This window comes from Pseudophryne corroboree, chromosome 4 (assembly GCF_028390025.1).
Source record: "Pseudophryne corroboree isolate aPseCor3 chromosome 4, aPseCor3.hap2, whole genome shotgun sequence".
Classification (NCBI taxonomy): domain Eukaryota; kingdom Metazoa; phylum Chordata; class Amphibia; order Anura; family Myobatrachidae; genus Pseudophryne; species Pseudophryne corroboree.
In genome coordinates, this window is record NC_086447.1 from 239724619 (window position 1) to 239752323 (window position 27705).

The following is a 27705-nucleotide window of genomic DNA, read 5'->3' on the forward strand; positions in this document are numbered from 1 at the left end:
TGCGCCTCAATGTGGCTAGCGAACTATAGTGCTCTCTCGGTCAGTGTCTAAGGCCGACTGACATATCGTTCAGACAGTCATATAGTCATCCACAATCCGGAATAGTCTAATGCAGTGGTTCTCAAACTCGATCCTCAGGACCCCACACGATTCACGTTTTCTAGGTCCCCCAGCAGGTGCACTGTGCACCACCAATTGTCACATTTTAAAAATCTACAGGTGACCTGCAAAACATGAACCATGTGGGGTCCTGAGGACTGAGCTTGAGAACCTGTGGTCTAGTGTGTACCCAGCTTATGAGTTTGTTTTACCTTACATTTTTAAATGTTGCCGCCTACCATAAAGTAGAAAGAAAAAAAAAAAACACTAGCAAATAACACAATGAAAAAAAAGCATAAATTCCCTTTATGTGCTTGTAACATAATTAAATGCATATGTAATTTTCTACATATTATGGAACTATTTGGTGGGGTTATAAAGATACAAACTTTAAATAATTTGAGGCAGTGTAAAAGGCAAGTTGTTTACATATACATGACTCCTGAACCCATTGCAAACAACAAGATCATCAAAGTAATTTGGTTAGATCAACAATTCCACTTTACAAAATAGGCAAAGAACAGTGATTCCAGCAGAAAAGCAAAATGGTCTGCTTCCTGTAGACTTAGATCAGCCTGTACACCATTACAAAAGATAGTGCTGCTTGAAGGCACATGGAGAAAACTTACAGGAGAAACTACATTTTAAAATGATCTTTCACTTCCGTGTGCACAATCTCCTTGGACCCTGAAAAGTAAGATGCAGCTGATTATCAGCCAAGGCAAAACAGAAATGAACATGCTATAATACCAGGTGAAACATTCTGCCAGAGTGACCTATCTTCTGATCTTCTCTCCCCCTTATTGCCTGGGGTGAATGACATGCATTAGATCTTTATAACTGCAGCTCAGAGAAAGGTGGCTATTCTGTTAGTAGTAATGACCATGAGGTGCCAATGCTGCGACTGTTTATCTGGCAACACACGACCAAAAACACTGCACAGATCTCCGATGAGTTACCGTAACGGTGATGTGGGCAGCTGCAGACTGCTACTAACTGAACAGCCTTGGATGCAGTAGCCATAGCAACATTTAAAATAAATAAATAAAAAGAATCTAATAGGTTGCTATGGGTAACCATACTAAAAATGTTCTGTCTGAATTTTTAACATTGCAATGTTTTAAAGTTATTAGACTGTATAGAGGAGTTTTACAAACAAATGTAAAAAGCCAGATAAGTATTTGGAATCTGCATATTTGAACAAAGGTAATAACTTAAGAACACCTAAATCCTTATGGTTTCTCCTTGTTAAAGCCCTTCTGTGGAACATACGTGTGTGTTATAAGGTGGGTACACACTGATAGATATATCTGCCGGATCAATTGATCGGCAGATATATCTATGGACGGATCTGGCAGTGTGTTGAGCATACACACTGCCCGATCCGTCGGGGACGTACGTCATGAACTGGGCGACACACGGCCGCCCAGTTCAACGGTCAATCACCGCCGGCTGCCGCAGCATGTGTATTGGCAAACGGCCGTACACACAGCGACGCACCAATATATCGGTGAACGACAAAGTTCAGAGACATATCACCCGTACACACTGGCCGATGGACCCGCGATATATCGGCCGTTCAAGAGAACGGCTGATATATCAGCCTGTGTGTACCCACCTTAAGAGTACTAATCGTGATGGCCGCAGACAGATCAGCAATTTTCTTCTTGGATGTAAAACCTACTGGAGAATAGCATGGCGTGGGTGGGAGTAGGTCAAGTGAAATAATCAGTTTTAAAAGGATATCAAAGAATGACTAAATTTTAATGTAGAACTGGGGTAACATATTTACAGCATAGATCAAAGACACTATAAAAAAAATATTAGGAATCCTGCCCTTTAAAAATAAAAATACAGTACTCCTTCCATGAACATCATCAATTGGAAACAGAACACAACAAAGACAAGATCCCAAACTTAAATCAAGAGCCAGAAACTGGTGTTTTAAACATACAAACATGAAAAAAGCCTTTAAAACAGGCCAGCGGTCTTAACTTGAACTTTCCAAGTAAAGGCATCAGCGTCACAAAAATTGTGAGACCAATGAAATATAGGTCATGTCAACTACTTTTTGACACATGAATAATCAATGAAGCTACAAAAGTCTATTATCCCCAAGTCACCTGAATGTCCTCATCTAATCTGCCTCTCAGATAATCAGAGAGAAAAATCAATAGTAGTTTCAGAAGTTTTAATTAGATAAGAACATGTACTGGCATGATTGCTAAGGATTGTATGCAGTGCTCTCTCTCTCTGGCACCAGATTCATTCCATGGCATCCACAAGGCTTGTATAGAAAACGCCTGCCTGTACGACAGTAATTTAACCCAATACCATAGTGTAATAAAACCTTCCCATTGCTACAAAGCAGAAAAATAAACGGAATCCAAACAGCATGGACTACCTTGCATTATTACTCAGTTGTGCAAGGTATTCTCTCAGTTCCTTGGCAGCTTTAAATCTGCCGTATCTTTTCTTTGGGTTTGCACATTCGTCCAGCAGTGCCCCAAGATGGCCGTCTTTGACAATTTCAGATGGAGGGTCGTGCAGAAGACCCCCTGAAGTGCCACGCCAGGTAGCATGTCCAGATAGAAGATTCTGGCAGATAGCATAGTAGTTATGGTCCACTGTAGTACGAGAGCACAGAGTCTCCTTTGAGAAAGACAGGCACGCTTCTTTGTCACAGTCATCAAATTTACTTTCGTACCATACATCCCAGTTCTCTGGTTTATCTGGGAAAAAAAGCAGAACAGATTTCAGTATTTAGTTTAAATGTTTTACATTGAAGGAGGAGAAAAAATAGGAGATGTATGTACCACAGCACATAAGCACTGGTGCTGAGCATCCATCTGTGCCAACCCAAACTGCTAATGCCACCCACAAGTCACAAATCAACTCATTTACTGCACAACTTCCATACTTCCAAAAGTCAGTATGCAACCCATGCCTCCAACAGTGACATATTATATATAAAACAATTACCTATTTTGATGAATCTACCTCTCTGTTTACTTGGTAGGGTAGCTCTACTTAAAAAAATTTCTATATCACAAATTAGCATACTGTATACAAATGCTTCCACAGATTGTATCCAAAGCCGATGTGGCGCTATATACCATAGCTTTTAGTATATTTAATCAATCAAAAAAGCCGAAAATCTCCAACTTTAGGATAATCCAACCCAAAAATGCAGGAGGTACGAGTCTGCCAGATATCTATGCTTTTTCACACTCTGCTCTATTCCATTACACTACGGATTGGTTACTGGGTCACAGCCATTTCACACATTTCCCTAGACCAGGGTTGGGGAACCTTTGGCCCTCAAGCTGTTGAGCGACACATCTCAGCATGCCCTGCAACAGTTTTAGCATGGGCAAATAGCAAAACTGAAGCATAGCATGCTGGTATGTGTAGTTCAACAGCAGCTGGAGGGCCAAGGGTTACCCATCCCTGCCCTAGACGAAGTTTTGCTCACTCCATATGCCCCTGCTGCATTATTACATCGCCGTAAATCCCTGAAACCCCATCATATTCTTAACCACCTGTTTTTCAAGGATACTTATTCGGGCTGGATTACAAATATTAAAAAAAAATTTAGAAAGAGATCCCTACGCCTCTATTTATATCCTCATATGCGGTAATCCCGAATTCTTACCTTCCTTGCATAACATATGGTTTCTTAAATGGAAATGTAAGGGTATTAAAGCTATTTGTTCTCTCCCCCCCTAGCACTTTTTGGATTTGGCATCTCTACTCGAACTTAGTATTGGGAGACCCAGACTCATTGTGGAAATCAATACACTTAACATGGTCTGCTGATATTCCGGAGGTTGAAGATTGTCAGACTATTCTTTCTCCTATTGCAAATATCTTGAAATCACTGGGGAGAATTCAATTGTTTTGGGCGTCTAAAAATATCATGTAAATGGGACTGTATAAACGCTCAAACAATTGTCCCTACTTATTTGTTTGGGCACGGAGGCAAAACAAGTCATTCTCCGTAAATGGCTCGAAAAAACTTCCCCTCTAATTAATGAAGTCCAGGTTATTCTCTTGGAACTTGTTTATTTTGACAGACGAAATACCTTTGCTGACCTAGAAAATGGGGTACCCCATTTTTACAAGAAGTGGGAACCTTATATTATTAATCTCACTGATGTTACATGAGATTTAACATATGACTAGCATATGTAAAATATTTGAGTCTACCTCCTGGTATTTACTACGTCAGGTTGTCTGAGGGAATCACTATATGGTCTGTATTTATTCTTTTATGTCTTTTTTTATGCTTGTACCGCCGACATTATCCGAAATTTGCATACCTATGCTATACTTGATCATGATTTCTGAATTATATGTTCCTAAACTTACCTCCCTCCCGTTACGCCCAAAACTATATATCTGAAAAGGAAACATGACATTTCTATCTCAGGAATACAATTCTCGTTTAACCTCTTCAGATTTGTTGACTCTTACTATGTGTCCTTGATGTATTTGCTGTTATTGTGCATGTTTCTCAAATGTCTGAATAAAAATGTTTTAAAAAATACCTGCACATTATAAGATGATCATGAAATTTAACAAAATAAATACGAGCACAATATTCTGACCCATTTCCTACTCCGATCATATACACATTTGTAACTATAAGCATTTTAAAAAGAAAAAGGGTCAAGTACAATATACATACTGCAGCACTGAACAAATGACCAAGGTAATGTAGACACTATATAATTCATAAAATATGGGGAATGATTGATTGAAAAGACTTCAATAATCAATCCCTTCTGTCTGAGGGGAACAGGTGTTGCAGGACAAGATAAATACGGCCACAATTTAGAAGCAAGCTCACAATGCAGTATCTGGCCCACTAGGCTGAAACCTGGCTAAAGCACACTGCTAAATAGTATTTTGTCATCCCAGTATTTCATTCCTTTAGTTCATATGGAAAGTGCAATGATGTTGATTAATCACCTATGTTTATATATGGTAGTAACGTGTTATCCTGCGCCAATAGTGTAGTTTTAGGAGGACTCAAATTAGTATATTACGGTCAAATGAGAGAGTAATAATCAAATGAAAATATATAAACTGTACTTTTTCATTACCACGATACAAAGGTAGAGCTGTAGAGCTAGAATCACATACTCTAATCCAGTGATTCTTAAACTCGGTCCTCAGGACCCCACACAGTGCATGTTTTGCAGGTAACCCAGCAAGTGCACAGGTGTATTAATTACTCATTGACACATTTTAAAAGGTCCACAGGTGGAGCTAATTATTTCACTTGTGATTTTGTGAGGAGACCTGTAAAACATGCACCGTGTGGGGTCCTGAGGACCGAGTTTGAGAACCTGTGCTCTAATCCATGTAAAGTTTACTACATGACTTCTGTAGCTCTCTACTGAAAAAGGTGCATCCGACTAGGATTTAAGAATCGTACATTACTTTACAGTCATCAACTGGTCGCCTGTTATGTACCCAGGATATTAACCAGATCATCAGAATGCTCATAGTTTACCAGATTATTCCGGGGAGTGTGCCAGACTTGAGGTTTACGTGAGCAAATGTCAGGGCTGTATGACAGTGGGGTGAGGGAGGGAGGGTGTTGGTGGGGCCATCAGGGGGGTTGCTACCTTCCCAGAGGAAAATATTGGACTTCCTAACACTATGTTTCTGCCCAATAATCACATTGGGACCAAGTCCTATTATCGGCCAGATGGCAGCCCTATACAGGGAAAGTGTAATGTGAGGAGAGTAATAGTGAAAAGTGAAAGTGATGGAGCAGTCACCAGAAGCATGCTGATGTTAGGATCTGACTGCGGTGCGGTGCCATAACATCTCTCTGCATTAAACGGAGTTCAGATATCCAAACTGTTTAGGTAGGTACACACTTACCGAGAAAGTAAACAAAGTCGCTCATTTTGACCCTTTCTGAGCGGCGACGCTTACTTTAGTGTGTATGCCGCCGCTGACCAGCGATGTGCCACCCCACGGGTTGTTAACGACCCTCGCTGTCGGCCGTGCATGCAGCACAATTTTGGACTGTCGTCCAAAAACTGCATGCACGGTCCGGCCGCAGTGTGACATCACTGAGCGATATGGTTTGCATATTGCTCAGTGTGTACGCACTGCCGCCGACCGCCCCAGTAGGAGAAACACTAGGCGATGACAGAGCAGGTCGCCTTGTGTGTACCCACCTTTTGTCAGCAAAGCGTTTACATAACTATCTTATGTAATACTGCAAGTTTTACTGAAAACAGACTTCAAGTAAATAAACAGTTTTACAGGTAGCAGTGTTCGCATATACGCGCTATAGCGCGTATTTTACCCAATAATTGACAGTGGTGACTCAAAAAAAAAAAAAAAAACGCAGGATCCCACAGGACGCTCTCTGACCAATCAGCAGCGCTGTCCTGTGCTGTCAGTCACTTTAACTCTCCAATGGCAGAGGAAGGGGAGGAGACCATGGAGAGTGTGATCTCCCGCCTTCCCCTCTCTGCTCTGCACGGGACCCGGAACATCCAGCCCGCCGTATGTGGCAGGGGGCTGTCCACTCCAGCCGGGCATGAAGCTCTGCCACATCGGTTATCCACAGGAGCCAGCAGTTTGCGGGGATCAAGACCAGGGAAGATGCAGCGGTAGGTGGCTGGGGGGGTGGGGGGGGGGTTGCGGGGGTGTTGTAAGTACTGGCAGTGGCGTCTCCCTTGTGTGTGCCGGCCTGTAACAGCCATTCCCCTGACAGGAAGCATGCACTGTGCATTACAGTACATGGGGGCAGTGTGAAGGAGGCCAGGCAGCGGGTCTCATGTATTAATTCATTTTGTCAGCGGTTGTAGATCGTGTCATTCAAGCTGGTATATAATGTATTATATAAGGTTTTATGCCAATGTTTTTCTTATGTTAACTCATCGACTGCATTTTCGTCCAAAAAAAAAGAGGTGATTACTGCATATCAGTATGTTTTGAATGCAGTCCGTGGCTTTTTACAGCGCAGCAGCTGACTGACTGCACTCCTCTGCTCAGCTCCGGACACAGGGTGAGTGTGTGGGGCTAGTGAGTGAAGCGGGTGGTGGCTGGGCGTGCTCTACCCGGTGCAAAGTGTATAACGTGCTCTACCCGGTGCAATGAGTATAACGTGCTCTACCAGGTGCAATGAGTGTATAACGTGCTCTACCAGGTGCAATGAGTGTATAACGTGCTCTACCAGGTGCAATGAGTGTATAACGTGCTCTACCAGGTGCAATGAGTATATAACGTGCTCTACCAGGTGCAATGAGTGTATAACGTGCTCTACCAGGTGCAATGAGTGTATAACGTGCTCTACATGTGTGGTGTAATGTGAATTGGTAATGTTATGTGGCCATGCTCTTTCCCCATGAAGCCATACCCCTAAATTTTTGGTGCGCGCCTTCGACGCGCACTGTCCTTGATTTGGAGTATGGCATGGGGACCACCAATTTACTTATTGCCAAAGAGCACTGAAATGTCTAGTTACAGCTCTGGGGCAGTGTGTCCTGTATGCTACACAGCCCAGCAGCACTGTCACCCCCTCCTCCCCCTCGCAATACTTTTGTAGTGTCCAAATGAAGTCTGTTTTTATAGTTGAATAATTAATAAGATTAATATGAACCTTCATTCCGATAGGACCCAGAAAAGGACAGATAGGACCCCAATTTTTAAAAGTGAGGGGTCCGTGGGACCCACTTTTTTTGGGGCTCAGCGAGATCACTGAGGTAGCATGTATGTACATTGGACACAAAGCATGACTGTTACACAGATGGGAAGTAAATGGGAAGATTAGGTTTTAAAACCAAATGGCTGCTTCTAGTAGTACTCCATCAGTAAATGCATAGTGCAAACATACAAACGTGGTGGAATTAGAAATGTACTGTAGTTTGAACTACTGAAAATAGGAGCACAGAAAACATGAGCCATAATAAAATGCCAAAACACACTTCTTTTATTTTCATAAATTCCAGCATGAGCCAGGAAGTTAATCATTGCTGCACAACCCCTCAATCCCACTCCCATTACAGCTGGCACATATACACATGGCATAATTATACATATGTTGAAGTGGAGTTCATGTGCAATAGGACAAGTCATGAAATGGGCACACCCTGCAGGTCATGGCTAAATAAACGGATTTAGTATGGGATCCCAAGTGATTCCCAAATGAACACCACAGTATTTAATGCTGAATGACTGAGCTACACAGCTTCACTGTACAAGCCTGTTCCCTGTCTGTACCCTGTAGTCATGCTCAACTCCGTGCACCTAGCTAAACGGGGCAGTGGCCAGCACGCTACATCTGAATCCTGCTCCACATAGAATAATAGTTCTATACTGCAGTGGCATAGAAACAAGTCAAAACCTTAAACGTACTAACAGGTCAACATTGACTACAAATTGTGTATTTTTAGAAGATTTTGTTTTGAACAAAAAGTAGCAACGTTTCAGGTTAATTATACCTGTGAAATTTACAGTTTAATCTCAAATGTATTCTATTAAAATAATGAAAAAGATTTAATCAGATAAGTTGGACATGACAAAAGCAAAAAGAGAAAACTATACTTACTTTGTTTAATTATTTTTTTATCTGCTACCAGAACATTTTCAGCATCAACGATGATTACTTTCCCGTCGCGGGATCCAACAGCAAAGTTGTCAAAGCTGACGTCTAAGAGGTAAAGTGCAAATTCAAAGTCATTGTTCGTGAGCTGTTCAGCAATCTCCATTAGCTGCCAGGCAAGGTCCACGCGTTTCTCCCACGGAGCATTAAAGAAACTCCAGAGTTCTTCTCCAACATAGTTTACAGCCACCATTCTTCCGCACGCTCCCAGGTATTTAGCAAAAGGCCAGCCTTCATCCGATGGGAAACTCTATGAAAGGGGAAAGATTATTACGTGTATTATTATTTTTTGTTATATAGACTAAGACAGATTCTGAATTTGAACCTTACCATAAATACTCTAGCAAACATAATGCACAAACTAAATTCGAAGACTGTTGAATAGCGCCGGGAATTAGCTCCAGAGGCTATTCAATACAGAGCAGTGTTAAGTTGGAGAATGCCTGTTCTCGCGGCTTAAACTGGGTGTTTTGTCGGGAGAACTTACGTTCCCCAACATAAGTGCCCGGCGCTGTTTCCGCTGCGGTAAGGTCAGAAATCAGCATTGCGCTGGCACTTGTCATATTTCTGCTCACACCACTACGGGGTTGCGGGAAGAAATCCAGTCATCGGTTGTCACAGGGCGCTGTATTGAAAAGCCCTGGGAGCTATTTCTCATCGCTACTCAACTGTCTTCGAGTTGAATCAAGCCCATAGAAATAGAAGTATATTCATATAAATTCCCCATGGTGCAAAATAAGGAGTGGGAAAGTGGATAATTTCATAAGGAACAGGGAAAGATTTCTGAAACTAAACAGCAAATTAACTTGCTCAATAAAATATCTTTCCAACAAATAGAATATTGATGGTGGCGGTGTACAGGAATGGTCCTTCCGGGCAACACAGCAGAGAGGTGGATTGCCAAAACTGGTGGCCCTTTCACATCAACCAACTCTGGCTTCCAGAGGCACTTGCCTTACCAATTGATAGACCACTAGTTCTAATCATTCCATTTATAGCCATGTGGTCACAACAACATCACTGCTTAGACAAAACGTCATGCACATTAAATAAATGTACATATTAAGCTAGTCATTATAATGTGTAGCATTTTCAAATGAGGCAGACTTTGGGGGATTCAATAGTTATATTCGCCAGACCTATTCTGCCAGCACCAGCAATTCAGCTCAGGTGAGATAAATTGTGTGAAAAGTGACGCGCCTATTAGACTGGTTGGGTTTAGCAGCTTTAGGCGCCTAAACCGGACCTCTCTAGCTGCGATCTGCGTGCAAAAACTAATAATTTAATTGCTCCCCGCGATCTCCTGTCACTTTAGAACAATTGAATTCCACCCTGTATGTGAACTAGGTAACTAGAGACAAACCATGGGAGGAAACTGAAAGCATCTTTCTGAAAATAAGAGATAAGACTGAATTTTACATAACATAAAAAAGCAGTTTCACAAAAGACCTCCATATGCTCAAAGCAATAATTACTTAGCATGCCAAACAACTTTTCTGCATGTGTAAAAAAAATGCTGGAACAGATTTAGCTCTAGTGTTAACCTATTTGAACAACTTGTAAAGTTTAATAAATAAAACATATTTCATTTTTCTAGGACAAATAGCTCACAGCATTAAATGTTTATTCAACCCTATTAACACTACAGCATTAAAAAAAAAAATAAGAATTTACTCACCGGTAATTCTATTTCTCGTAGTCCGTAGTGGATGCTGGGTACTCCGTAAGGACCATGGGGGTATAGACGGGCTCCGCAGGAGACTGGGCACTCTTAAAAGAAAGATTAGGTACTATGGGGCAGATTTATTAAGCTCGGTGAAGTGATAAAGTGGAAGGTGATAAAGGACCAGCCAATCAGCTAATAACTGCCATGTCACAGGCTGGGTTTGAAAAATGTCAGTTAGGAGCTGATTGGCTGGTGCGTTATCACCTTCCACTTTATCACTTCACCAAGCTTAATAAATCTGCCCCTATATCTGGTGTGCACTGGCTCCTCCCTCTATGCCCCTCCTCCAGACCTCAGTTAGGGAAACTGTGCCCGGAAGAGCGGACATTACTAGGAAAGGATTTTGGAATCCAGGGAAAGACTCATACCAGCCACACCAATCACACCGTACAACTCGTGATAACTATACCCAGTTAACAGTATGAACGAAAACTGAGCCTCTCTCAACAGATGGCTCATACAATAACCCTTTAGTTAAGCAATAACTATATACATGTATTGCAGAGAGTCCGCACTTGGGACGGGCTCCCAGCATCCACTACGGACTACGAGAAATAGAATTACCGGTGAGTAAATTCTTATTTTCTCTGACGTCCTAGTGGATGCTGGGTACTCCGTAAGGACCATGGGGATTATACCAAAGCTCCCAAACGGGCGGGAGCGTGCGGGTGACTCTGAAGCACCGAATGAGCAAACTCAAGGTCTTCCTCAGCCAGGGTATCAAACTTGTAGAATTTTGCAAAAGTGTTTGAACCCGACCAAGCAGCAGCTCGGCAAAGTTGTAAAGCCGAGACCCCTCGGGCAGCCGCCCAAGAAGAGCCCACCTTCCTCGTGGAATAGGCTTTTACTGATTTAGGATGCGGCAGTCCAGCCGCAGAATGTGCCAGCTGAATCTCTGCTACAGATCCAGCGAGCAATAGTCTGCTTTGAAGCAGGAGCACCCAGCTTGTTGGGTGCATGCAGGATAAATAGCGAGTCAGTTTTTCTGACTCTAGCCGTCCTGGAAACAAAGTTTCAGGGCCCAGACTACGTCCAGCAACTTGGAATCCTCCAAGTCCCTAGTAGCCGCAGGCACCACAATAGGTTGGTTCAAATGAAACGATGATACCACCTTAGGGAGAAATTGGGGACAAGTCCTCCATTCTGCCCTTTCCATATGGAAGATCAGATATGGGCTTTTACATGACAAAGCCGCCAATTCTGACACACGCCTAGTCCAAGCTAAGGCCAAAAGCATGACCACTTTCCACGTGAGATATTTTAGCTCCACGGTCTTAAGTGGCTCAAACCAGTGGGATTTTAGGAATCCAACACACGTTAAGATCCCAAGGTGCCAGTGGAAGCACAAAAGGGGCTGAATATGCAGCACCCCTGTAACAACGTCCGAACTTCAGGCAGTGAAGCCAGTTCTTTTTGAGAGAAAAAGGGATAGGGCCGAAATCTTGGCCTTTATGGATCCTAATTTTAGGCCCATAGTCACTCCTGACTGTAGGAAGTGCAGGAATCGACCCCCTGGAATTCCTCTGTAGGGCCTTCCCGGCCACACACCAAGCAACCTATTTTCGCCATATACAGTGAAAAAGTCTTGCGGTCACGTCTTTCCTAGCCTTTATCAGCGTAGGAATAACTGCATCCGGAATGCCCTTTTCCGCTAGGATCCGGCGTTCAACCGCCATGCCGTCCAACGCAGCCGCGGTAAGTCTTGGATCAGACAGGGTCCCTGTTGCAACATGTCCTGACTGAGAGACAGAGGCCATGGGTCCCCTGAGAGCATTTCTTGCAGTTCCGGGTACAGAGTCCTTCTTGGCCAATCCGGAGCAAAGAATATTGTTCACACTCCTCCGTTTATTACAATTCTCAGCCCTTGGGTCTGAGAGGAAGAGGAGGGAATATATAGACCGACTGGAACACCCACGGTGTTACTAGTGCGACCACAGCTATCGCCTGAGAGTCCCTTGACCCAGCGTAAAACCTTTTTTTATCTTTTTATTGAGGTGGGACGCCATGTAGTCCACCTGAGGCAGTTTCCATCAATTTGCAAAACTGCGTGAAGACATCCTGATGAAGTCACCACTTTCCCGGGTGGAGGTCGTGTCCACTCCCGGAATGAACACTGCTGACAGTGCGCTTACTTGATTCTCCGCCCAGCGAAGAATTCTGGTGGCTTCTACCCTCGCCACCCTGCTCCTTGTGCCGCCCTGGCGGTTTACATGAGCCCCTGCGGTCTGACTGGATCAGAACCGGTTGGTCGCGAAGCAGGAACTCCGCTTGACTTAGGGCGTTGTATATGGCCCTTAGTTCCAGGATATTGATGTGAAGGCAAGTCTGTTGGCTTGACCACAAACCTTGGAATTTTCTTCCCTGTGTAACTGCCCCCCACCCTCGGAGGCTTGCATCCGTGGTAACCAGGACCCAGTCCTGAATGCCGAATCTGCGGCCCTCGAGAAGGTGAGCACTCCGCAGCCACCACAGGAGAGACACCCTGGCCCTGGGGGATAGGGTGATTAACCGATGCATCTGAAGATGTGATCCGGACCACTTGTCCAGTAAGTTCCATTGTTCTTGCATGGAACCAGCCGAAGGGGATGGCCTCGTATGATGCCATCATCCTTCCCAGGACTCGAGTGCAGTGAAGCACTGACACCTGTTTTGGTTTTCAATAGATTCCTGACCAGTGTCATGAGCTCCTGAGCTCTCTCTATCGGGAGATAAACCCTCTTCTGGTCTGTGTCTAGGATCATGCCTAGGCGAGGCAGATGAGCTGTAGGAACCAACTGCGACTTCGGAATATATAGAATCCAGCCGTGTTGCCGTTTCACTTCCAGAGAAGGTGATACGCCGTCCAGCAACTGCTCTCTTGATCTCGCTTTTATGAGGAGATCATCCAAGTATGTGATAATAGTGACACCTTGCTTCCGCAGGAGCACCATCATATCCGCCATTACCTTGGTGAAATTGGTAATGACAATCCCGTACCGCAATTCTGAGGTACGCCTGATGAGGTGGATAAATGGGGACACGAAGGTATGCATCCCTTATGTCCCGATTCATTTCAGGCTTGCAATCACCGCTCTTAGCGATTCCATCTTGAACCTGAACCTTTTCAGGTATATGTTAAGGGATTATAATACAATATGGGTCTAACCGAACCGTCTGGTTTCGGGATTATAACATGGTCGAATAATAACACCCTCTTGTTGAAGGAGGGGACCCTTGACCACCACCTGTTGAAGATACAATTTACGAATTGCAGTTAACACTGGCTCCCTCTCTTGGGGGGAAGCCCGCCGGGTCCTCGGTGAGGGGGCATCTTCTCACAGTCCAGCCTGTATCCCTGCGATACAATTTCTATTGCCCAGGGATCTAACAGGGAGTGAACCCACTTGTGGCTGAACTTACGAAGGCGTGTCCCCACCGGGCCTAGCTCCGCCTGTGGAGCCCCAGCGACATGCAGTGGATTTTTGTAGAGGCCGGGGAGGACTTCTGTTCCTGGGGACTAGCTGTGTTGTACAGCTTCTTTCCTCTGCCCCCGGCTCTGACAAGAAAGGATGCACCTCAGACTTTCTTGTTTCTTTATTCGAAAAGCTGCATTTAATAATGTCGTGCTTTCCTAGGCTGTGCAGGAATATAAGGCAAAATATCAGAATTACCAGCTATAGATGTGGAGACCAGGCCCGAGAACCTTTCTCCACACAATCCTCAGCCTTCCATATGCCTCTTAAGTCGGCATCATCTGTCCAATGTATATTCTACAGGACACGTCAAGCAGAAATCGACATAGCTTTTGTCTCTAGGACCCAGTATACTCATGTCCCTTTGGGCATGCTTTATAATTATATATCTATCACTTAAGACAGCATCTTAAAATATTTATATGCATACTAGGGTCTCAATCTCTGCTGATAAGGTACCTGTCCACGCTGCCACAGCGCTATAAACCCATGCCGACACAATCGCCGGTCTGGGTAGTATACTAGAATGTGCACACTATCTGCAGGATCCCTGAGAATAGCTAGTGCAAACAGGACACCCAAGGGGAAGATTCTCAACACATCCTGGCCCTAGTGGGGAAAGGATTCAGCCTGAGAATTCTCTTGTGGGAAGCTGCCGTCTCTTGTCTGGAGATTCCCGCTCTTTTTCCTCATGAGAGGAGGGAAATTTACCTCAGCATTCTTCCCCTTAACATGTGTACTCTCGTGTCAGGGACAGATGAGTCATCAGTGATATGCAAATCATCTTTTATTCCAATAATCATATATTGAATATCTTTTAGCCCTCTTGGCTGTAACTTTGCATTATCGTAGTCGACAGTGGAGTTAAACTCCGTGTCGATACTTTGTTATTTTGGATAGTGAACATAGAGAGACTCTGAAGGACTCTGTGACATAGGGACAGACCAGGGTAGATTTCCTTTCTGTTCCCTAACCTTTTGTGCAATAATTTTACCTCAGCACTTACACATATCCAAACAGGTGTCGGCGTTGTTGACGGAGACACCCTCCCACATACTTATCCGCTCTATCACCTCCTTAGAGGAGCCTTTTACCTCAGACATGTCGACACACGCGTACCGACACACCACACACACACAGGGGATGCTCTATTTGAAGACAGTTCCCCCACCAGGCCCTTTGGAGAGACAGAGAGAGAGTATGCCAGCACACACCACAGCGCTATATAATACAGGGATGTACACTATACTGAGTGATTTTTCCCCTATAGCAGCTAATATACACAGTTTTGCGCCTAAATTTATGTGCCCCCCCTCTCTTTTTTACCCTTTGTGTACCAGGATACTGCAGGGGAGAGCCTGGGGAGCTTCCTTCCAGCTGAGCTGTGAAGAGAAAATGGCGCCGGTGTGCTGAGGAAGAAGGCCCGGCCCCCTCAGCGGCGGGCTTCTGTCCTTTGATGTACTTTAATGGCGGGGGTTAATGCACATATACAGTTTATCAGATTGTATTATGTGCTTTTCGCCAAGTAAGGTAATCTAATTGCTGCCCAGGGCGTGCCCCCCCAGCGCCCTGCACCCATCAGTGACCGGAGTGTGTGGTGTGCTAAGGGAGCAATGGCGCACAGCTGCAGTGCTGTGCGCTACCTTAATGAAGACCGGAGTCTTCAGCCGCCGATTTTCAACTTCTCTTCGTTCTTCTGGCTCTGCAAGGGGGACGGCGGCGCAGCTCCGGTACCGGACGACCGAGGACTGGGCCTGTGTTCGATCCCTCTGGAGCTAATGGTGTCCAGTAGCCTTAGAAGCCCAAGCTAGCTGCAAGCAGGTAGGTTCGCTTCTCTCCCCTCAGTCCCACGTAGCAGTGAGTCTGTTGCCAGCAGATCTCACTGAAAATAAAAAAACCTAACAAATACTTTCTTTTCTAGGAAGCTCAGGAGAGCCCCTAGGGTGCATCCAGCTCTGGCCGGGCAGATACTAACTGAGGTCTGGAGGAGGGGCATAGAGGGAGGAGCCAGTGCACACCAGATATAGTACCTAATCTTTCTTTTAAGAGTGCCCAGTCTCCTGCGGAGCCCATCTATACCCCCTTGGTCCTTACGGAGTACCCAGCATCCACTAGGACGTCAGAGAAACAAAAAAAACAGTAAAAACTAGTCCAAGTACCCTTTTATTAATGTGTAATAACTACAGGGTTATTCACATACAGTACAGAGTGTGACATTTAAGTCGGTCATTTATTACAAGTGCTAAAAACCATATGACATTGGTATGCCTACATTACATAAACTAAAATGTTTTTTTTCATGCAACATGAATAAAAGGGCCTGAAACATTTCATTGACTCAAAATAAACTTGCACCGTACACTCGCATCCCAGTGCAATCTATTTTACTAGATGCTTGCTATATTGAGCTACCATATTATTCCTACATATAAAGGGGGCGATTCAATTGTTTTTTGGCACCCAATCTACTATCTAAAGTGATAGGAGATCGGTGGGGCGATATTCAAATGTTTAGGGTTTTTCTAGCTTAAAATAGGTAAACCCGACTAAAGGTCTTGGCACAACGCAAAAAGGGTGCCCACTTCAGCTCACCACCTTCAGGAGGATGCAAGCTGAAATGTGTAGTTTCCCCCAGCCCTTCTCTACACCACCATGGATAATCGTGCCTGAATAAACCAATAATTTAATTGCTCCGTCAGGCGCCAACAAGTGGCAGCCGTGGAGAAAACAATTGAATTCCCCTGTATGTTTAATTCAAACAAAAATAAATAAATACATGCATTTACATTTTTAAGCGCAGATTTCCTTTTGAAAACCTATGTATAGAATCAAGCTTTTTGCAATTTTGGAAAAGTTGATTAATGCCAAAGCAATACCTAAATTGGTGGAAAATAAGATTTTACTCACCGGTAAATCTATTTCTCGTAGTCCGTAGTGGATGCTGGGGACTCCGTAAGGACCATGGGGAATAGCGGCTCCGCAGTAGACTGGGCACAACTAAAGAAAGCTTTAGGACTACCTGGTGTGCACTGGCTCCTCCCCCTATGACCCTCCTCCAGACGTCAGTTAGGATACTGTGCCCGGAAGAGCTGACACAATAAGGAAGGATTTTGAATCCCGGGTAAGACTCATACCAGCCACACCAATCACACCGTACAACTCGTGATATTATACACAGTTAACAGTATGATAACAACTGAGCCTCTCAACAGATGGCTCAACAATAACCCTTTAGTTAAACAATAACTATATACAAGTATTGCAGACAATCCGCACTTGGGATGGGCGCCCAGCATCCACTACGGACTACGAGAAATAGATTTACCGGTGAGTAAAATCTTATTTTCTCTAACGTCCTAAGTGGATGCTGGGGACTCCGTAAGGACCATGGGGGATTATACCAAAGCTCCCAAACGGGCGGGAGAGTGCGGATGACTCTGCAGCACCGAATGAGCGAACTCCAGGTCCTCCTTAGCCAGGGTGTCAAACTTGTAAAATCTTGCAAATGTGTTTGACCCCGACCAAGTAGCAGCTCGGCAAAGTTGTAAAGCCGAGACCCCTCGGGCAGCCGCCCAAGAAGAGCTCACCTTCCTCGTGGAATGGGCTTTTACTGATCTAGGATGCGGCAGTCCCGCCGCAGAATGTGCAAGCTGAATTATGCTACATATCCAGCGAGCAATAGTCTGCTTTGAAGCAGGAGCACCCATCTTGTTTGGTGCGTAGAGGATAAACAGCGAGTCCGTTTTCCTGACTCCAGCCGTTCTGGAAACATAAATTTTCAGGGCCCTGACTACATCCAGCAACTTGGAATCCTCCAAGTCCAGAGTAGCCGCAGGCACCACAATAGGTTGGTTCAAATGAAATGCTGAAACCACCTTAGGCAGAAATTGGGGACGAGTCCTCAATTCCGCCCTATCCATATGGAAAATCAGATAAGGGCTTTTACATGACAAAGCCGCCAACTCTGACACACGCCTGGCCGAAGCCAGGGCCAATAGCATGACCACTTTCCATGTGAGATATTTTAACTCCATGGTTTTAAGTGGCTCAAACCAATGTGATTTAAGTAAATCCAACACCATGTTGAGATCCCAAGGTGCCACTGGAGGCACAAAAGGAAGCTGAATATGCAGCACTCCTTTAACAAAAGTCTGAACTTCCGGCAGGGAAGCCAGTTCTTTTTGGAAGAAAATCGACAGAGCCGAAAACTGGACCTTAATGGACCCCAATTTGAGGCCCATAGTCACCCCTGACAGTAGGAAGTGCAGGAATCGACCCAGTTGAAATTCCTCCGTTGGGGCCTTCCTGGCCTCACACCAAGCAACATATTTTCGCCATATGCGGTGATAATGTTTTGCGGTCACGTCCTTCCTGGCTTTGATCAGCGTAGGAATGACTTCCTCCGGAATGCCCTTTTCCTTCAGGATCCGGTGTTCAACCGCCATGCCGTCAAACGCAGCCGCGGTAAGTCTTGGAACAGACAAGGCCCCTGCTGCAGCAGGTCTTGTCTGAGCGGTAGAGGCCATGGGTCCTCTGAGATCATTTCTTGAAGTTCTGGGTACCAAGCTCTTCTTGGCCAATCCGGAACAATGAGTATAGTTCTTACTCTTCTCCTTCTTATTATCCTCAGCACCCTTGGTATGAGAGGAAGAGGAGGAAACACATAAACCGACCGGTACACCCACAGTGTCACTAGAGCGTCCACCGCTATCGCCTGAGGGTCCCGTGACCTGGCGCAATAGTTTTCTAGCTTTTTGTTGAGGCGGGACGCCATCATGTCCACCTGTGGCCATTCCCATCGGTTTGTAATCAGCCGGAAGACTTCTGGATGAAGTCCCCACTCTCCCGGGTGGAGGTCCTGTCTGCTGAGGAAGTCTGCTTCCCAGTTGTCCACTCCCGGAATAAACACTGCCGACAGTGCTAACACGTGATTTTCCGCCCATCGGAGAATCCTCGTGGCTTCTGCCATCGCCATCCTGCTTCTCGTGCCGCCCTGTCGGTTTACATGGGCGACCGCCGTGATGTTGTCTGACTGAATCAGTACTGGCTGACTTTGAAGCAGGGGTCTTGCCTGACTTAGGGCATTGTAAATGGCTCTTAGTTCCAGAATATTTATGTGTAGGGACATTTCCTGGCTTGACCATAGTCCCTGGAAATTTCTTCCCTGTGTGACTGCTCCCCAGCCTCGAAGGCTGGCGTCCGTGGTTACCAGGACCCAGTCCTGTATGCCGAATCTGCGGCCCTCCAGAAGATGAGCACTCTGCAGCCACCACAGTAGAGACACCCTGGTCCTTGCAGACAGGGTTATCCTCGGATGCATCTGAAGATGCAATCCAGACTTCTTGTCCAACAGATCCCACTGAAAGATCCGTGCATGGAACCTTCCGAATGGAATTGCTTCGTAAGAAGCTACCATCTTTCCCAGGACTCGCGTGCAGTGGTGCACCGACACCTGTTTTGGTCTTAGGAGGTCTCTGACTAGCGATGACAACTCCTTGGCCTTCTCCTCCGGGAGAAACACCCTTTTCTGTTCTGTGTCCAGAACCATCCCCAGGAACAATAGACGTGTTGCAGGAACCAGCTGCGACTTTGGAATATTCAGGATCCAGCCGTGCTGTTGTAGCACCTGCCGAGCAAGTGCTACTCCGATCAACAACTGTTCCTTGGACCTCGCCTTTATCAGGAGATGTCCAAGTACGGGATAATTATAACTCCCTTTTTTCGCAGGAGTATCATCATCTCGGCCATTACCTTGGTAAACACCCTCAGTGCCGTGGACAGACCAAACGGCAGCGTCTGGAATTGGTAACGACAGTCCTGTACCACAAATCTGAGGTACTCCTGGTGAGGAGGGTAAATGGGGACATGCAGGTAAGCATCCTTGATGTCCAGTGATACCATGTAATCCCCTTCCTCCAGGCTTGAGATAACCGCCCTGAGCGATTCCATCTTGAACTTGAACCGTTTTATATACGTGTTCAAAGATTTTAAATTTAAAATGGGTCTCACCGAACCATCCGGTTTCGGTACCACAAACATTGTGGAATAGTAACCCCTTCCTTGTTGAAGGAGGGGTACCTTGACTATCACCTGCTGCGAATATAGCTTGTGAATTGCCTCTATCACAGCCTCCCTGTCCAAGGGAGACGTTGGCAAGGCAGATTTTAGGAAACGGCGAGGGGGAGACGTCTCGAATTCCAGCTTGTATCCCTGAGACACTACTTGTAGAATCCAGGGATCCACCTGTGAGCAAGCCCACTGATCGCTGAAGCACTTGAGACCGGCCCCCACCGCACCTGGCTCCGCCAGTGGAGCTCCAGCGTCATGCTGTGGACTTAGCGGAAGCGGGGGAGGACTTTTGTTCCTGGGAACTGGCTGTATTTTGCAGCTTTTTCCCTCTACCTCTGCCTCTGGGCAGAAAGGACGCGCCTTTAACCCGCTTGCCTTTCGGGGGCCGAAAGGACTGTACCTGATAATATGGTGCTTTCTTTTGCTGTGAGGGGACATGCGGTAAAAATGCTGATTTTCCAGCTGTCGCTGTGGAAACTAGGTCCAAGAGACCATCCCCAAATAACTCCTCACCCTTGTAAGGCAAAACTTCCATGTGCCTTTTAGAATCTGCATCCCCTGTCCACTGCCGGGTCCATAAACCCCTTCTGGCAGAAATGGACAGTGCATTTATTTTAGATGCCAGCCGGCAAATATCCCTCTGTGCATCTCTCATATACAGAACCGCGTCTTTTATATGCTCTATGGTTAGCAATATAGTGTCCCTGTCTAAGGTATCAATATTTTTTGACAGGGAATCTGACCACGCAGCTGCAGCACTGCACATCCATGCTGAAGCAATAGCTGGTCGCAGTATAATGCCTGAGTGTGTAAAAACAGACTTCAGGATAGCCTCATGCTTTCTATCGGCAGGTTCCTTGAGGGCGGCCGTGTCCGGAGACGGCAGTGCCACCTTCTTTGATAGTCGTGTGAGCGCTTTATCCACCCTAGGGGGTGTCTCCCAGCGTAACCTGTCCTCTGGCGGGAAAGGGTACGCCATTAGTAACTTTTTAGAAATTACCAGTTTCTTATCAGGGGAAGCCCACGCTTCTTCACACACTTCATTTAATTCATCAGATGGGGGAAAAACCACTGGTAGTTTTTTCTCCCCAAACATTATACCCTTTTTTGTGGTACCTGGGGTAACATCAGAAATGTGCAAGACATTTTTCATTGCCGCAATCATAACGGGTGGCTCTATTGGAATGTACAGTAGTCTCATCGTCGTCGACACTGGAGTCGGTATCCGTGTCGACGTCTGTGTCTGCCATCTGAGGTAGCGGGCGTTTTAGAGCCCCTGATGGCTTTTGAGACGCATGGGCAGGCACGAGCTGAGAAGCCGGCTGTCCCACATCTGTTATGTCGTCAAATCTCTTATGTAAAGAGTCGACACTGTCACGTAATTCCTTCCACATTACCATCCATTCAGGTGTCGGCCCCGCAGGGGGTGACATCACATTTATCGGCACCTGCTCCGCCTCCACATAAGCCTCCTCATCAAACATGTCGACACAGCCGTACCGACACACCGCACACACACAGGGAATGCTCTGACTGAGGACAGGACCCCACAAAAGCCCTTTGGGGAGACAGAGGGAGAGTATGCCAGCACACACCAGAGCGCTATATAACACAGGGATTAACACTATAACTGAGTGATTTTTCCCCTATAGCGGCTTATATATATGTAATACTGTGCCTAAATTTAGTGCCCCCCCTCTCTTTTTAGCCCTTTGAGCCTGAAAACTACAGGGGAGAGCCTGGGGAGCTGTCTTCCAGCTGCACTGTGAAGAGAAAATGGCGCCAGTGTGCTGAGGGAGATAGCCCCGCCCTTATTTCAACTGACTTTCTCCCGCTTTTACTGGATCTCTGGCAGGGGTATTTTTACACCTATATAGCCTTCCTGACTATATATGGTGTAGATTTGCCAGCCAAGGTATATTATATTGCTGCTCAGGGCGCCCCCCCCAGCGTCCTGCACCCATCAGTGACCGGAGTGTGAGGTGTGCATGAGGAGCAATGGCGCACAGCTGCAGTGCTGTGCGCTACCTTGTTGAAGACCGAAGTCTTCAGCCGACGATTTTCCGGACCAACTTCTTGCTTCTGGCTCTGTAAGGGGGACGGCGGCGCGGTTCCGGGACCGGACGATCGAGGTTGGGCCCTGTGTTCGATCCCTCTGGAGCTAATGGTGTCCAGTAGCCTAAGAAGCCCAAGCTAGCTGCAAGCAGGTAGGTTCGCTTCTTCTCCCCTTAGTCCCTCGTAGCAGTGAGTCTGTTGCCAGCAGATCTCACTGAAAATAAAAACCTAAACTATTACTTTCTTTCTAGGAGCTCAGGAGAGCCTCCTAGTGTGCATCCAGCTCGGCCGGGCACAAGATTCTAACTGACGTCTGGAGGACGGTCATAGAGGGAGGAGCCAGTGCACACCAGGTAGTCCTAAAGCTTTCTTTAGTTGTGCCCAGTCTCCTGCGGAGCCGCTATTCCCCATGGTCCTTACGGAGTCCCCAGCATCCACTTAGGACGTTAGAGAAAATTCTATTATTTTGGGAGTCTATTTTTCCCATCTAAGCGGGAAAGTATAGATGCCTATACAACAGTTGCAATTCAATTGTGTTTGGGCGCCCATGCATATCACGCATGTTTCACTGAAAAACAGAGTTTAGCCGCATAAAATAGCTAAACCTCCCTAAAGTCCTGCTTTGGGCATCCAAACTCCAGTTTGGACGCTGAAAGTGCCGACAGTGCACACTGCTCTCACCTCAGGCGGAAGCAAGAAGAAATGTCACCCCTTCTGTTACCAGGGGTCTAAGCAGCGCAACTATTTAATTGCTCCGTCTTGCTCCTCCTAGTGGTAGCTGCGTGTTAAAACAACTAAATCTGCCCCTTACTGCCCTACCAGTGTTATAGAACCTTATTTAATATATGTTGCACAACTTTTTCGTTAATCAAAGGAAACAATTTGTTTATTTAGACTCTGCTTCACATGTTCAATTATTATGGTTTGTCCCAAGGATGTCACTTGGCTACTTCACTTATTCCATGTATAGTTAACCAGCTTACCAGTCTAACAACTTCAGATACTTTTAAAAGACTAAGCTCCACTTTTTCCTGCACCGACCTTGGCTTGTTCTAGAATCCAACCTTACTGATAGCTGGACAACTTCTCTAATACTACATCCATTACACTCAGATAAAATCAGCCATGTACAAGGAAATGTAGAGCATCAGCTGCATGTAATGATGTGTCCATTCTGTCAGGACACTGATCATATATTTCCTATAGAGACACTTTCACCTTTATAGTGTCTGACTGAGGCAGTGGGCAGGATTAATAAGACACTTCACTAAAGCAAGCCATGCACATTCCTTCTTCCACTGTGGAGGTCATTTCTCATCAGTTGTTCCCTGATGCAGAGGAAAAGCCCAGAGAAGACCTCTCTCTCACCATAATTTGGTCACTGTTACCGGACTTGCCCTTAAATTTTGTGTGTGATGACAATATAGAGCTAAACATATACGGATATTTGTAAAACAAATTTATGAACAAGTTCAAACTAGAGATGTTTACGCTTACACTATTATCTCACTAGCAACCCGTGGTATTACGGAGGTGCTCTCATGAAAATTGGTGAAGTCCCTGTGGTGCACTGATCTGCACGGTTTGAGTGGACCACAAAATCATAACCTCATGATCATTATGAGCAGTTTGAATAATCTGGGCCACAGAAAGTACGGCTGTGGAAGCAGGCATGTGCGTTCAGTGCATATCAAATGGGCAGCATGGATGGTGTAATGTTTAGTCTGCTTCACAGCACAGGGGTCATGGGTTCAATTCTCACCATGGCCCTACATGGGTGGAGTTAGTGTATTCTCTCTGTGCTTGCATGGGTTTCCTCTGGGTATTCCCACACTCCAAAAATATACTGGTAGGTTAACTGGCTCCCAACTCAATTAACGCTAGTGTGTATGCGTGTACATGTAGTAAAGAATATAGACTGTAAGCTCTACTGGGGCAGGGACTGATGTAAATGGTCAAATAGCCTCTGTAAAGCGCTGCAGAATATGTGCGCACTATATACATAACTGGTAATATTCTCCAGTACTGTTCTATACACTCTAAATATATGACGAGTAGATGGTGCTAATACTAAAGGGTCATTCAGTGTCAAATCAACAGACTCATTTTTACCTCACCAGCTCAGATTTTGGTAAAATTTGGTACATGAAGAGTTTATATGTAGTCTAGTAAATAAATATTATTTAACGATCTCATGCAATTTCCAAAATATGGCTATGTAAAGTGTAAAATAAAAAAAAACAGCTAGCAGATTTTTAGATCACCATAGCAACTCTCCTAATTAAGCTAGAGGTGGGAGTGGTGTCATGTTACGGATTTATATGCCCTTTCCTATAATTTACAACACAGTAGGCTTTGCGAGGAACTTTTTCCAAATTCAAACTTAAATTTTTGATCATAATTACCTTGAAAAGTAAATCCTAAATCAGGATTAATCTGCAAAGAGGGGAAACCCTGTATACCCCAGTCCAGTGCCCCTTTGCTCATTGCCCATTACCATGGTGTTGGTCACCATAGTAAAGCCACAACACTCCTCCTACTAACCAAGGATTTTTATGTTACTGAGGCCAAAACACTTGTGGACCAATATGTTAGCAGATGCATCACCTGCCTCAGGAACAACCCTAACAACCCTAATAAAGCGAAACACCAGCATCTTGAATACCCCACCACCCCTTTTACACACTTACAAATTGATTTTACCCATATCCCTGGCATAGGCAAACAAGAATATGCCCTGGTCATTGTAGATATGTTCTCTCGCTGGCCAGAAGTATTCCCAACTAAGTCAGAGGATGCTAAGACAGTAGCTAGAATCCTAACACAAGAAATCATCCCGAGATGGGGATGCCCATTGCAGATAAATAGCGACAAAGGCACAGCCTTTACAGCCAAAGTCACACAGGCCCTAGTGAAGGCCTTGCAAATAGAATGGAAGTTTCACATCCCGTACCACCCGCAGAGTTCAGGGGTCGTAGAAAGAATGAATAGGACCCTCAAAGACAAACTAAGGAAGGCCACAGGAGGTACCTTCCACAAATGGAAGCAAGTCCTCCCTATCATCCTAGCCGAAATTAGGATGACCCCACAGAAAACCCTAGGGTACTCCCCTTTTGAGATATTGATGGGTAGGCCTTTTCCCACCCCATGGGCAAAAAAACCGTTGATAATACAGGAAGGAGATCTAGAACTTATAAGGGAAGAGTATGTCAGGGCCCTCATAACCAAACTTGATGAGATTGAACATGATGTTGTTTGTAAAAATCCTTTGAACCCACAGGAACCAACACATCCTTTCAAAGTTGGAGACAGAGTCGTGGTAAAAGTACTCCCAAAGAACAAGACTCCGGGAGACTTCACCTATGGTCCAGAGACAGAAGTCGTTGCTGTAACCCGAACCGCAGTCCTGACAGAAGAGAGTCCCACCTGGATCCATGCTTCCCGAGTAAAGAAAATTCCTAGACCAGACCTAGAGGAGGAAACAGGTGATTCCAGTGAGGTACGAACAGGGGCGGACAGCCCTGACCTCCCACCTAGCGAAGACAGAAGACCAGAGGAGGATGAAGAAAATGCCCCCTATCTTTACCCTGGGGACTACCTTGATAGCCCTACTGGCCCTCATTCACCTCACAACATGTGAAGTTGACATTACACACACCGACGGGGTTCCCACCTTATGGTATAATTCCTCCAACACACACGTAGCCACCTATGTCCTAGACTATTTTATGTTCCCCAAGCTTGCTGACAACAAACATTTCATACAGCAAAAAAGGAAATCAGGGATGTCCGAAACAGTTTATATCTGTGTTACTGATTCCTGGTGGGGATATAACTGTGATTCCTGGGGATCCGTGGGGTGGAACACGGGACTTGATTGGGGGTACAGACCATCAGACGCCTTAAACAGATGGAGTCAACCTGATGGAATACCCCTACTCAAGAGACTGTCTATCTTTAAGATGGAAGAAGGCCCGAATGCATACAGGTTTAGACTAAACATCCAACACCCTAGCAGAGCAGATAATGGTACCTATGTAGTTGGGATATGGTGGAAAACAGGGTACTTTAGCGCAAGACAGATCTTTTATTTATGGGATATGTTTAAACATCCAGCATACCAGTCCAGAGTCTCTCCCCAAGGTAAACCTTTAAGGCCTCATATTGCTACCTTTAAGGATATGGTAGCCATTAATAACCCCACTTTTGAAGACGTCCTAGCCATTGAAACCGGTTTCTCTGACATTAATTTCTGGCTAGAATGGATGAAGTATAATGCTGCAAAACATAATATGAGCAATTGTTACGTATGTGGCAAATCTAGGCCCCACTTAGGTACAGTACCTTTAAACATTCCTTTAGATCAAGAAGGATGCTTCTTTAGCCTATACAATGATACTAAAAATAATGATAGTCGGTGTGAAATGTGGAAGAAGGAATATCCTATATTATTAAAAAATCCTAATCCCGGAAGTACCATAACCATATACCCCGGGAATTATACCTGTTATGTATCCAACACCACCAAAGGAAGGGATTTAAAACCTTTCCCACCAGGGTATTGCGCAGAAAGAAGGACAACTGTCCTAGTTAATCAAACTAGATCATTAGGCGACATCTACTATATATGCGGGGATATGAAACTTAGGATCAAATTGGATACGCCCTGGCATGGTGAGTGTGCCCTGGCCAAAGTCATAATGCCACTTCTAATGATCACCGAAGACCACCCCACTCCTTCCTCTAATTCCCCTACCCTTCGGAAGAAAAGGGCACTCCCAGGAGGTAGTTTTGACCCCCATGTATACATTGATGCTATAGGGGTCCCAAGAGGGGTTCCAAATAAGTTCAAAGCTAGAGACGAGGTAGCTGCAGGATTTGAATCTTTATTCCCTATAGTGACTGTAAACAAAAATGTAGCGTGGATTAACTATATATATTATAACCAACAAAGATTTGTTAATGATACCAAAGAGGCCCTTCTGGGAATATCTGAGCAACTAGAAGCTACTTCCCATATGACCTTCCAAAATAGGATGGCTCTGGATATGATGCTAGCAGAAAAATGTGGTACATGCGTTTACATCAACAAAGCCGAAGGATGTTGTACCTATATCCCTGATAACACAGGGCCTAACGGTAAAGTAACATTAGCCATACAGAAACTAGAGTCATTATCAAAGGAACTCAAAAGGAACTCAGGTGTTGATAATCCATGGAGCCAATACTTTGGATGGGTTGAAAACTGGAAGCAAGCCCTTATACAAATAGGTATATTTATACTTATTACCCTTATTCTTGTTACCACTATTGTTTACTGTATTATCCCGTGCTGTAAGAAGCTCACCTCCAAAGGTATCGATAATGCCATAATGTACAATGGTGCCCTGTCCCATACTACTGAAACTGAGGTACCCGGCCCTGAGTCATACGCCCAGTATCTAGTCCACTGGCGTGCAGAAAGACGTAAGCTTTGCAAGAATCATATAGTATAACAATAATGATTCTAAGAGGGGAATGAAAGGGTTAAAGCTCGTCTCTGCTTCAATGTCATAGAATTGCTTGTGTTACAGAACTTAATGTTCCAGCACATTTTTTGCTACTGTCCTTGTCTGTTATCTTTTTATACCGTGTGAATAACTTTTTCTATTTGGGTACAAACTTGCCCA

At 45.1% G+C, this 27705-nt stretch overlaps 1 protein-coding gene across 3 annotated transcripts in view; it reads right to left on the bottom strand.

The window, feature by feature from the left end:
- Positions 1-1844: 1844 nt before the first annotated feature.
- Positions 1845-27705, bottom strand: part of DIPK2A (divergent protein kinase domain 2A) — a 93960-nt gene continuing 68099 nt past the window's right edge. For all 3 annotated transcript variants that reach the window (XM_063915974.1, XM_063915972.1, XM_063915973.1), the window contains exons 2-3: positions 8681-8984; positions 1845-2831 (exon numbers count right to left, since the gene is read on the bottom strand). In XM_063915974.1, the coding sequence (XP_063772044.1) occupies positions 2500-2831; positions 8681-8927 (579 nt within the window). In that variant the 5' untranslated portion in view covers positions 8928-8984 and the 3' untranslated portion in view covers positions 1845-2499. The remainder of the gene's footprint in view (positions 2832-8680; positions 8985-27705) is intronic.